Consider the following 13,694-nt stretch of genomic DNA (forward strand, 5'->3'; position numbering starts at 1 on the left):
CAGTTCATGTCCCCAGACTCAGAATGATGCATTTTAATGGCAACACATTACATTATCAATAGTCAATTATTGGAATTGATATTACAAAATACCTGCTTAACTATATTTTACTTCTGAAGCCACTGCCATTTTGAATGTTTCCAAATTATGTTGCAGTGGTGGTAAAACAAAGTCAGAGCGCTCGTAGAATTAAAAAGTTGTAAGTTTTAGGAGGAAGAGAACAGTTTTTGCAACTTGGATTCTCATAAATGTAGTTATTTTGAAATGACGTGAACACCTTATGTAACTTTTGAGATAGACTAATGAAGCAGAGCGGGATTTACAAGCCTGCTTCGACTGCTCTGATTGGAGTGTTTTTGAGGCTGCAGCCACTGATCTGGATGAGCTCACGGAGCTCTCGTGTCATCCTACATCAGTTTCTGTGAGGACATGTGTGTTCCAACCAGGACTTATTTAGCATTTAACAACGACAAAGCTTTGCCAGGCCAAAGAGGATGCCTACAGGAGTGGGGACAAAGCCTTATACAAACAGGCAAAATACACACTGAATAGGGAGGTAAGAGTAGCTAAGAGAAGCTACTCTGAAAAGCTGAAAAGAAAAAACTGTTTTCAAGCAACAACCCTACATTAGTGTGGAAGGGCCTGAAAGACCAAAAATCACGGGACTAAATTACTTCACACCTGTTGCTTTAACGTCTGTGATCATGAAGTCATTTAAGAGACTGGTGTTGGCCTACTTGAAGGACATTACTGGACCCTTGCTGGACCCCCTTGCTTACAGAGCAAACAGGTCTGTGGATGATGCAGTCAACATACTGCACTACATCTTGGCAAATAAAGCTAATTTTGATTCTTTTGACAACTTTTCACTGTCCAATAAATTCTCAATGCATAAAATCAAACCTGCACTACATTTATTCCTGTTTTATGAAATACACCATATTAAACCCAGGATTAATTCAATAAAGTGCTGCAAGTGATGACATATTTTTGTAGACCAACCTCGAAGTTTGCATCACCCTGGTTCCCTCGACAATAAAGTTTGTGATCAACAAAAGTGTATCATTCTTACACATTTTGTTCATCGTGATAATATTCACAAATAAAAACAACTTTTATGAATTTTGAAGACCCAATACAATTGGCAAATGTAAAAAGCTAAAGTTAGAATATAGATTAACTACACCATGATCACATGACTTGGTCACCACCGTTAAGCTTCCAACAACTCTTTCAGTCTTTATTTAAAGAATGCAGACTGAAAGGCAAGCAAAATCTTTTATATACAGTGTATATATATATATATATATATATATATATATATATATGTTTTGTGATCAAAGCTCTGTAGTTTTAATTGTGGGGGAAAAACATATAATGCAATGTAATTCGATGATGATTGAGAGATGAACAAATAAACATTTATCAAAAGCTTTATGTCTCATATTTGATATTCGCATTGATATCCTGTATGTATAATCAAGTAAACCTAAGTGGCTTCAGTCCAGTAAATGTTCATCTTGAAATATTACTAACACAGGGTTCCCACACCTTGGTTAAGTTAAAATTCAAGGACCTTTCAAGGATTTTCCAGGTCCAATACCCTCAAATTCAAGGACTTAATGTGGGGACATATTTCAAGTGAGATCAAGGTTATACCGTTACATTGTTATCGTTTTCATGTGTCAAACACAACTACGCAAAAAAAAACTTTTATTTTATTTTTTTTGCATTTATTTTTGGCCATATGACAGAGATCTGATATTCTATTTGTCATATTTCCGTTTTGCATAAAACTGAAGAATATTCGATACATCCTAGTCAACATTAATTTCACGGTGTGTCTGAGAAACGTTAAGGTACCATTGTAGTAGTTTCGTGTGCGCGTGAACATCATGGCAACGTACCATGAACTATGGCAAGCCAAAAATGTCAAATACGCCGTCCTGATAGCAGACGCCATAAAAAAACGTGCGTAAACTGTAAAAAATGCCGTATTTAATGGCATAAATTTAATTCTGATTCTTTTGGCTTGCCATCTACAACACAAAGTATCTCACGCGGGAAACACTTAACGTAACACGTAAAATGCCCGTAGCTAACATAAATCAAGCAAGCTAGTATGCATAGGCCACGAAGTGTTGGCGAAATAACACATTAGCAGACCAGAGGGAATAATATGGAATTTTTTCCAGAAAACTTCTTACACAAAATAAATTCAAGCACTTTCAGGGACCTGCATCTGTGTACGTTCATTTTCAAAAACTTTCCAGAGCCTCGAAAAAATTATTTCAGATTCACAAACTTTCAAGGATTTCAAGGACCCGTGGGAACCCTGCAAAGAGGACGGCTTGGTCGGCTGGTGTTTGGCAGGTAAGAAATCTGGGGGAAAAATATGCAAACAAACTACACCTGTATTACGGATGTATTTTATGTCGTAGAATAAAACATGAAACCTTATTTTTATGCATTTAACTAAAAACCCAAAAACATTGACTTCAGGATGATGGAACTGGAAGTGCTAAAATGCTAACTTGTTTCTCAGTTTTAGCCAACAAAATCATCCCTGCAGCACTCCATTCATTTTGACTTCAGATAGGCATGCAAGCTGTGATATGAAAACACTCAGAAAAGCCTAAAATGAAAGAAATGACAGATGTTCAGGGAGATAGGAGACATTGCTTTTAATTTAAAAATAAAGTTTTTAGCCTTAAATTAACAATGGATCTATATTCCAAGTCAAAGGAGTGTAATGCCTACTGCACAAAACAACTGAAGACAAGGATCTGTAATGCAACACAACTAAAGGAATCTCCACAAAACATTTATTTTTTATTTTTTTTATAATGTAGGTGATTCAAATGAGGCATCTCTTTGGCACTCTCTAAATGGAGTGCTTCGAGAAGTTGCCTTCCCTGCCTTAAGTACTATGAAACTCAGAACTGAAGAGGTAAAAATAAATGTGGATAAATGCACCAGTTCGACTGGTGACTGGTCACAAGTCACTCTTACCTGTGTTGGCATAGTAACTAAGCAACTAAGAGTAGAAAAAGTAGAGAAAATCTGGCTTGAACACATATAAATACATTTTTTTACAAACAAAGTTAATCCAGAACTAATATGCAATAAGGAAACTAGCATTCCTTTCACTTCAACAAAAATATAAATTAAATAAAACAAAATCCAAAGCTGCTGTATCCACCTAAATGTGAGAGTATAAAGCTAGTTTTCTATAATGTCCCATGTTTACAGTAGATCACACATGAGAGCTGCTCGTACTAATAAAGACTAGATTCATCCATGAGATTCAGATATTGCCAAGCACTTTAAGACCTATAAAAAAAAAAAAGGTCAGTGGGACGGCGCATCCACACTGACTAAAGATTTGTCTGACCGTCTAAAGGTCTGTTTGTGTGCAGTCAGCCGGTGGGTCTGCAGGGAGGTGATTAAAAACAGTTGAAACATTACCACCACCTGACTGAAGATAGTAGGAGTCCATTAGCCATCCAACGCCCCCGTTGAGCCTGAGCCGGTCGTGTGCAGTCCAAACAAACAAACACTCTTACACAAGACATTCCTAGCATTTAATCTCTGGGACTCTCATCTGTGCTGGCCAAAGACCGTTCACAGTAAGATCACTTCAATGAGAATTCATACTAAGCCTGAAGGTCTAAAACTTGATCTTGGTGTTTTTAAAAACAAAAGGCTCAGTGGTGGACATGTATTTGCAGTTGTCTGATCATGTGATGACATGTTTGTCGACTTTAAACACAGAGATGTCTGGTCCAGCCTGTTTTTCTGTTTAAGTTGTTGGCGGAGCTGGCGAATTGATCTGTTTGTTGAAGACATTGTCTGTGTGGAGTAAGTTACTCCATGATGGCTCTGTATATGTCTGGTTCGATGTAATCCTCTCTGTAGCGGGAATTGATCACCCGCTGTCTTTTCGAGTCTTGCTTCACCTCCTTCTCCACAAACACTCCTTTGAAGCGCATGTCCGATGCCACAGACTAGAGATAGAAATAAAATGTATTTAAAGTCTGCTTAAACCACTGATTTTTCAGTTGCACTGTGTCATTACAAGTTAAGATTACTGTAGTAATAGTAGTATTTTATAAAAAAAATATGCCATGTCAGAATTTAAGGCTATCTTCATGGCATAAACGGAGTTGGAATAATACAAGAGTTACATACAAAATAAAAACCAAGCATACTCAAAAATACAGCAGTTAAAATTATACAAGATTTTTTAAATGAACATGATAAAAATTCTAAAATCTTTTCTGGTAAAATCTTGTTATGTAGTGGTAAGAGAGATCAAGGAAAAGTAGTTTTATGAGTTTCTCAATGGTGTACTGCACATTATCACTTAAGTAGCAGTGCTGGCAGGAAATTACACACCAGGCGGGCTTTAATGCGTTTGGGCAGCTCCTCGTCCAAACTGTACACGTCTTCCCTCTTTACAGTAAGCTGAGAGTCATCTTCAAACTCCACCTGGAAAATAATTAAAAGAGCTGCGAATGAAGCCATTATAAAATGGTATGTAAATTGCTTTGCAGCGGTAAATGCAACGGTAAAAATGGTAAAAAGATAAAAAATAAAAAAAGGTCTACAGTTACTCTGCCTTCAGGTAAACTCAGAATGATTGTAGTTTAGAATGTGACTGTACAACTAATTTGTATGCATTCTGTGTAATGTTGATGAAGGACAGCTATAATGTTTGCCAGAAAATACTTCTCATTTAGTTGGGTAATGAAGCAACAGTGTCATTCTATGTGTGGCACAATGTTAAAATATTCAGAGATATAAATAAATTACAAACCTAATGCACATCCTTTGCTCTTTGGTTTCCGGTATTATCACTATCCCTGTCTTAGTCAAGAAGTGGGGGGAAAAAACGAAGGAAAAAAAAAACTAAACCTGTTGGGCAGTTTTGCCGGACTAAAATCACTTAAAGGTCCCATGGCATGAAAATTTCACTTTATGAGGTTTTTTAACATTAATATGAGTTCCCCTAGCCTGCCTATGGTCCCCCAGTGTCTAGAAATGGCGATAGGTGTAAACCGAGCCCTGGGTATCCTGCTTTGCCTTTGAGAAAATGAAAGCTCAGATGGCCCAATCTGGAATCTTCCCTTTATGTCGTCATACGGGGAAAGGTTACCTCCCCTTTCTCTGCTTTGCCCGCCCAGAGAATTTGGCCCACCCATGAGAAAATTAGCTACTACCGTGCGAGGCGAGCGCAATATTTTTTTTTCCTCGAGAGACATCATGGCTTGCAAACGAGCGAAGCATGGCAGTTGCCCCGCCTCTCTCCTCCTCATTAGCATTTAAAGCTACAGACACAGAAATGGCACGTCCTAAGGAAAGCTCATTGTGGGACTGGCTCGTAGTGGCTGAAATTCTGCACCAAGGCTGAATTTCGGGAAAGAGACTTCAGATACAGTACTAGGGACCACTTAGGCCTATATAAAAGCATCCAAAAAGCAGCATGTCATGGGACCTTTAAAATATGTTGCATCATAAATTTGACTTCCACATTGTTAACCTGGAACTGGCCTCAGGCTTATGAACCATAGTATTTGGAGGAAGAATTGTTTATTCTGATTATACACAACTGGTCAAAAGTTTGGGGTCTGTAATTTTTGTAATGTTTCAAAAGAATAATGCATTTATTTATTTAAAATAGGATTCTTTGATGAACATAAAAAGCATGCATTTATTTGAAATAGCAATCTTTTGAAACATGAAAAATAAATAAATAATGCCTCCTTGCTCAAAAAAGTACAAATTTCTTTCAAAAGAAATCTTACTGACAAATTTTTGAACAGCAGAGTATTATAATAATAATAATAATAATAATAATAATATTTTGACAGTTGGTGTCTTTTATTATGTTGCTGCTTTATAAAAGTAATAATCCAGTAGAGTCTGTGGATTACAGTGATTTAACCATGAGTAAGGACTGTACCCATGGTACCTGATTTAACCATGGACCTACTGCTGAAATGTAAGCCTATTGTGTGACCTCTCACAACTTATTGCTTAAACCTTAAAGATCGAAACAGCCACCAGTGGCTAAAAATTACTATTGTTCTTACATTTTTGAACCACTAATCCAATCTGAATGCTTTAAAAAGTCTAGTAAAGAGGAGATAATCGCATTTGTCACATTTGGACATTCAGAGGCTCTGTAGTGAACGTGGTTACGTCATCACATTTTGATCAGTTGATGCTTAGTCCCACCCCCGTACCCAGATTAGTTCAGATGGTCATCTGCTCAATTACTAAACATAGGTTTTGGTCTTTTGAACCACCAATCAGCATGTTTCTTTGGAAATTTCGCAAAGTGAGATTTAGTGCGTCGTGCATGCATGAAAACAAACACAAAATAACACATTTGCATGAGATCACTCTTTGACAAAGCACAGAAAAACATGACAGAGCACTTTGACATAACACAAACCAAAAACAAGGATGAAACAGCGGTACATATCAGATAAAGTGCTGGAATTTATGTTTTAGAATCGATTCTGACACAGAGTACAGCCAATGGACTGATCCACTTGGTTGTTATATTATGTAAATATTTTATGTTATGTAAATATTTAAATATTTTATATCTTATATAGTTTGTAAAGATCATTTGCACTATTTATTCAGTTGCATTCGGTATATTTCTCATTTTGTGTGTAGTTTGTGAAAATTATTTGCACTTTGTATTTTTGTTGCACAACACCATTTGCACAATTGTATTCACTACTTGCTACACGGTTTGCTTTTGTTGTTCATGTTCAAATTCAAAATTGATTTCTCTGAGAAAAAAAGTCACTTTTGCTTCCGTATTTTGTTATTATATAACAACCTTACTATTTACTTTACTCCCTAAACTTTTTTGGACACATCTATATTGCGCCCTTGAGCAAGGCACCGAACCCCCAACTGCCCCCCGGGCGCCGCAGCATAAATGGCTGCCCACTGCTCTGGGTGTGTGTTCACGGTGTGTGTGTGTTCACTGCTGTGTGTGTGCACTTAGGATGGGTTAAATGCAGAGCACTAATTCCTAGTATGGGTAACCATACTTGGCCACATGTCACGTCAAAAAAAAAATAAAAATTTTTATATTGTCAGTGAACTAAATATACATGTTTTTCACTGAAAAGCACATATAATAATATTGTAATAAATTGCTAAAGTTTTATTTGGAAGTATAAAACATACAAAAACAACTTTCTAAAGAGAAAAATTCTAACTTCAAGAGTTTCTATTTGAATACACAGTAAAAAACACCCAATTGTTGCTTGCGTTTTTCTTAAAGTTCTGGCAAATTCATACATTCTTAAGAGAAAACAAATAGAAAATTGGGACTTTAAATGAGCTAGACTAAAACTTCAAGTTCTCCTGTTTATAAAGATATATGGCACTTGATGCTGACTGCTAGAATAGGTTTGAAAACAGAAAGAAAAGTACAGGCATGTCAGGTGCCCCAAACATATTCTAGCTGTTTAGGCTAATGTCATGAAAAAAAGACAAAAACAGCCTCCACTGAAATCAGGAGGGGAAAAAAATGACAGCCATGACTGTACTTTGTTTTTATGTGAATATGTATGGTATTATATGTTATAATAAGTATACAGTATACAGTATACAGTACAGATTAGTCGTCTGTCTTCTATGCTAAATTATAACAATTCTCAGACTGCAAACAGTGATCCTACTGTGACGCATCTACTTTGCAGTGTCTGAAGTTGAACTCTAACCCAAATAGTGTACGCAAGTGTGTTTGTTGTCCTCTGACCTGGTACATTGGGATGATATGGTCAGACACAAATTTGGCTCCATAGATCAGGCCATCTGTCCAGCGTACTTGAACTACGTCTCCCTCCGATGGCGGGCCGAGCTGCCTGCAGTCTCTATTCTGAAAAATAAACACCAGCAGGGCTTCAGTACACTGTTTTTAATCATCAAACATTGTTTTGAGCTGTGTAACCACTCACGTACCACTATATCCTCAGGAAACAGGTTGTCACTGAATGAGCCATCATCAAAGATAACCTCATAAAAGGTGGCCTTTGTCAGCTCAACCACCTCACAATGGTAGTATCGGCTATTTCTGTGCTTGCAGATTACTTTCTGTCCCTTCTCCAACTCCCGCATAGATGCTCTATTGCGCTGCAGAAGATAAATTCAGAGACCAGACATCTCAGACAACACACATCTTTTGCAGTTACATATTTTATTCACCAACCTGCACAACAAGGTGTTGATGGAAACAGACTGATTGTAAATATTACTGATTAACCTGATTACAACCTAATAAATCACCCAGACAGGCCAGTTACAGTAAAAAATCTTCTTTTTTTTTTTGGCTCTACTACTTGTGTCAGGTTTTTCAGAAATGCACACCTTGTATTTCTGTTTGTTTCATATGGTTTTGAAAAAACTTTCAATAAAAGTTTTTAATGACAATAATTTAATGACTAAAAAATGTCATGTGGTGTAACCATCAAGTAATACAATTTCCTTACACACTTAATGCAAGTCAGTGTAAACAAAAACATTTTGAAATATATTTTTTCACAATTAATAATTCATAAATATCATTACATTTTTGAGGAGTGGCAGAGTCACTTTACAACCTGAACTAACCTTGTCCTGTCATAAAAAGGTCAAATTATCTGATGTTTTATAAGACTTAATGACCTGGACACACAAGCTGTGTCCCAATTCATTGGCTGCATTTGATGACCAAATTTGTCACAGTGGGGTGCTGAAATCTGTCTGATTCCAAAGCCTCCTTCAAATGCAGCCTCAAAATGTGGCCTTCATTTCCCAAGCCATTAAGGATAATACAATAAATGGACCCTTCACGGCCCAAACTATCCCAAGATTCATTGCACGCCAGTGACAACAGGACTCTATACTGGATTACACTTTTAAATTCAAGTATTGGGTTTCAACTTACTTGAATATCTACACAAATGTTACAAAAAAATCTTTAAACTAACTTCTATCAGATGTGATTCAATAAATAGTTTATACTTTTTGTTATGTACATAAATGAACCAAGTTGTTTTGTTTTCAGACAGTTGAATATATCTTTTAAAAGAAGTCCAGTACCAATGTTACTAGTGCTAGACAAAGAGTAATCCTCCGTAAGCTAGACCTTCCCTTTTAAAAATGCTTGGTTCGAACTTCACGGCCTTCGATGGTGTGGTCTTTGAAGTCCATGTTCTTTGAGGGATGCAGTCCCTGAATTGGGACACAGCTACAGTCTGCGGGTCGGCAGTAAATGATAGCATTTCCTCATTTTATTTTTTTGACTGAGGCCAAATTTGCACCAAAATAATATAAAGTGTGACTGGACATTGGACCTTTGATGTCAGCAAGACAATGGGAAGCATTTTCTTTTCCTATTTTCCTAATTTATTTAGTGTGTAATGTAGCTGTATGTGAATGTAAATGATCTGCAAAGTTGTAAAGCTGAAAGTGCACGGTAAATAAAGTTATTGTTTCCCAAAAGAAAGAATCAACACTGAACAGAGTCGTCAGTATTTCGAATCCTACTTCTGTGATGGCTACAGATCATGGGGTAACACATTTGCATAATGCCCGCCTATGTTCCAAGTTTGCCCGGCCGCGAAACAATTTGACCCGCCCTCAAACACTGTAGCTTGTTCGTGTGGCTAACATCATGTCTAGAAGACGCTGTGTTCTATGCTGTGAAAGTAAACCTATTGTAGGAGACTCCCAAAACAATTAGGAACCTTAAAAATGGCATAATAGGGCCACTTTAAAAGTTGATTAATTTTGGTGCACAAATTATGTGCTATTACATGGTTAGTTGCATTTTATTATTTGCCTTTAGCACTGCTTTGCCCATGTTAGAACCACCAGTGGCTGTACACCAGCAAACGAAGAAGAATCTGTCCTCTTATCATGCCCTTATTGTGTCATTCAAAGCAGTTGAAGGCAAAAACAGAGATCGGACTTCTATGTGTATTTCAATTGTTCATGTGTCAAAACTAGACTTCACTATCATCCTACACACATCTGTGTTGTGTCTATACCTCTACATGGATGCCACCCTTATGTCTCCAGCAGGTAAAGTAAACAACGAATGGCCAATCATCCGGGTGCATTTGAACTCCAGCTGCCTGCGCACAGGTCGGGTGGAAGGAAGTGGAGCAGCGGCCGTGTGAGCATTGCACGCAGCAACCCGTGCTCTTCTTCACCCACTTACGACAGAACTGGCATTTCTAAAAAAAAATAAAAACATTTTTAGTTATGTCTTTGACAGTAGAAACAGAATTAGGGTTAGGCAAAGTGAACAATTAACAAATTTTTATGAATTCAGAAGTAATTTGTTAGACTATTTTTAATGATTCATTAAAGGTTTAATGAAGAGATTAGATTACCAAAATCCCCTTTTATTACACTGATGTTACACAACAGATGTGTTATACAAACAGTGCTGGTGACTAATTAACTAGGAGAAGAGATGCTGCCAACCTACTGCTACCTATTGTTTTCAGTAATTTGAGAATATCGCTGTTCTCAGAATTGCAAAGCTTTCACAATAACAAGGTAAGTTTTCCAATGAGTAACATGACAAATTACTGCATTGCCATATTTTGCCTCATTTCATATAGTATTTGCATGCTCATACACATACATCATTCAAAAGTTTGGGGATATTAAGATTATTAAATTTTTCAGAAAGAAATATTACATGCGCACCACATCACTTAACTCATTTGCTCAAAAATACAGTACTGTTCAAGAAACATTTATTATTATCAATGCTGAAAAAAGTAGCGCTGCCAAATATTTTTTTCTTGAAACCATGATACTTTTTTCCCCCCTCCAGGATTCTTTGATGAATAGAGAGTTCAAAAGAATAGCCTTTATTCTAAATAGAATTTTTCTGGTAACATTAAAAATGTCATTATAAATGATAAATGTCTATTATCCTTGCTGAATAAAAGTATTAATTTCTTTAAAAAAAAAAAAAAAAAACTTTTGCAAGAGGTAATAAACAAACACTCCTAAAATGTATTTTTATGCATTATGTATGTTGATTCATTTTAGTGAAATAATTAAGTGAAAGTCTCTATTTGTTCTTTTATGTCTGTACTTTATGAGGGGAAACATTTGGGTACATATACACCATGTTTATATAAAATTATATTAATGAGGGAGTTTGTACTTTTATTAAATGTATTTAGTGTGAGTTTGTGAGTTCACAATTAATGTGGGCACCCTAATTAAGAGCCCCACTGCTTTTGTACTGGCCAAGATCAAATATATTTACATAAATGTACCCTGCATATGTCATTCAGCACTGCATTTAGATAGGTATTTCACTTTTCTAAACAAAACATTAACATACCAGCTTAAATCTCTGAAGCGGGATATTACTGAGATCGACAGGACTGCGCTCTGCAATGTTCACGAAGCGAGCCTCCAGCACTGCTACGGCACATAATACATGAACCCACCTGCAACAAAACACATTTTCAACCTAAGCAGGTTTCATCAATTGCCTGAGGTAAAACCCCAAACATGACGTGTTGTCAGCAGCTGAGAGAGGCAGCTCACAAAACTGTCATTCAGCTGAGAGGAATGTGTGTAACTGAAAATGGCTGCTGTTGACCATAAGGGGCTCCACCCAGAGGCTCCTGGCTACCTACTTGTCATTGTTGGCCTTCTGCAGAGCTCCTCCTCTCAGAGAGCATAAACAGCAGTCCTGAGGGAAAGACACAAACACTTAGTCAAACCACTGGGATTAATAAACAGATGAGTGAAAGCAGGTGCAACTGGAAAAACCTTGTCATGCATGACAGCCAGATATAATAGTGCCCCCTAGCAGCTAGAAAAATGCATAGCAGAGGTTTTGGGATAAAAAAACAACAACAACAACTGTAAACCTACTCAAATGATCTAACTGACAGGGGCATGTCTACATGGTGGCCAGGGGTGGCAACGGCCCCCCCTGAAATTTGGCTGGCCACCCCAGGTGCCCCCCCTACCAGATGTCTTGCGATAGGCTTGTTTTTAGTAAATTTCTAACTGCATCTGGCAGTGGCGGATCCTGGCATGTGTAGGCACGCGATCCATGTGCGCGAGGACGAATCTCTCCACTCCCAAGCGGATTTCCTTCACTCACACAAAACTGGACGTGTGGTTTTAAATATTGTTCTTTTATGAATTGGCTCTGCTGTCACTGTCTCTGTCACTCTTTGTTTAGTGAGTGTACACGATGTATTATAACATATATCGTTCCGCAAACACAACCCCCCTCCGGCCACCCTCTTTTGAGCCAGTGCCCCCGACTGGCCCCGCCATTTAAAATGCTCTAGACACGCCCCTGCTAACTGACCTGAGTAATGGCGTTAGCTTCACAGCGGGAACATCTCCACTCGTCCAGATTAGCATCCTGAGAAACACCGTAACAACCTGTAGACAAAACATCAACAATTCATCCAATTACCCAATTACATTTTCAAAAACATATGGATAGCAGACAAATTACATAAATGTGAACATTTATTTTGCAATATAAAACCTAGGTTATCATTTATACCAATCAATAAGGGAAGTGAATATTTTTATGTTGTTTAAAGTTTAAATATGATGTAAGACAAATGGTTATGAAGACCATGTTTTGTTTTCAAATAATAAATGAAAAAATAAAATAAAATTGCAAACAACCAAGGAATGTGCATTGAGAAAAAAAATGCATTCAGTCATGATTTTTTGCTAACGTTAGGGCTGGTTTGAATGATATATCAATATATTTTTCATAAGCGATATGGTATGAGGCAATACCACCTATATCAATATACAGTAGTTTGATACGAGCGCATCTGAATAATAGCAGAGGACACAGAGTGAGCTGCTGCGGGGAAAGTGCATAATCCAGTTTGTCCTAAACATGATACATGCTTTATATTAAGGGCTTTAAAATAACTTGTAAGATATAGTTAACACATATAGTTTAAAGTGGCTCGCCCCGTCAGATGCTCTGACAGACATGTGCTGCTGACAGAGACACTACTTGCGCTGTTTAACGCGTTTGAGATGTGTTGTTTTCCTCAGTGCATAACTTACATTTCGCAGGTATATTCTCCATCTGTAAATGTTAGAAAGTCATGGAAATATTTCCATTTTGCTGTCAGGAGTGCACGAGCCTACTGCAAGGGATTCGCCGCTAAACTTCACAGACTTCAGTGAACGAGTGCCGCCGCACACATATGCGCCAAACAGATGGAGCGCAATAGAATATGAGCACAATAATTCTGACTAAAATATACATTTTACTAAACTATTTGTAGTTGGACAATAAATGTGCCATGTGTAGAATTTTAAACCCAAAAGTAGGCTAAGAGTATTTTATGATAGCAGTAACTGTAAAGTGACTATTGTAATGGGGTAATCAGAATATAATGCAATTAATCTGTGCTTTTGTTTTATATATATTCACTTGTAGTTTAGTATATTTAACTTCTGCTTTAAATAGCATTGTTTTCGTTTTTAGATTGTAATGTTACAATGTTAAAATGTAATGTGATTTTAGCCCCTTTTTTGCACAATATATAGCATAGCCTACATGGTTACTTTCACTATGTTTGTTTTAATTGCCTTTAAACATTGTTTCATTGGACAGGATGTAAAAAAAAAAAAAAAAAAAAAAAAAA

The 13,694-nt window shown here is 37.0% G+C and overlaps 1 protein-coding gene across 1 annotated transcript in view; it reads right to left on the bottom strand.

Annotated features, from left to right (window-relative positions):
* Window positions 1-2,666: 2,666 nt before the first annotated feature.
* LOC107684932 (lysine-specific demethylase 4A-like) overlaps window positions 2,667-13,694 on the bottom strand; it is a 19,975-nt gene continuing 8,947 nt past the window's right edge. The window contains exons 15-22 of the mRNA XM_016481318.1: window positions 12,377-12,453; window positions 11,688-11,743; window positions 11,387-11,495; window positions 10,065-10,253; window positions 7,996-8,166; window positions 7,793-7,912; window positions 4,399-4,491; window positions 2,667-4,007 (exon numbers count right to left, since the gene is read on the bottom strand). Coding sequence (XP_016336804.1) covers window positions 3,867-4,007; window positions 4,399-4,491; window positions 7,793-7,912; window positions 7,996-8,166; window positions 10,065-10,253; window positions 11,387-11,495; window positions 11,688-11,743; window positions 12,377-12,453 — 956 coding nt within the window. The 3' untranslated portion in view covers window positions 2,667-3,866. The remainder of the gene's footprint in view (window positions 4,008-4,398; window positions 4,492-7,792; window positions 7,913-7,995; window positions 8,167-10,064; window positions 10,254-11,386; window positions 11,496-11,687; window positions 11,744-12,376; window positions 12,454-13,694) is intronic.

The sequence above is a fragment of the Sinocyclocheilus anshuiensis genome, unplaced genomic scaffold (genome assembly GCF_001515605.1).
Source record: "Sinocyclocheilus anshuiensis isolate Anshui unplaced genomic scaffold, SAMN03320099.WGS_v1.1 scaffold673, whole genome shotgun sequence".
In the NCBI taxonomy this organism is placed as follows: domain Eukaryota; kingdom Metazoa; phylum Chordata; class Actinopteri; order Cypriniformes; family Cyprinidae; genus Sinocyclocheilus; species Sinocyclocheilus anshuiensis.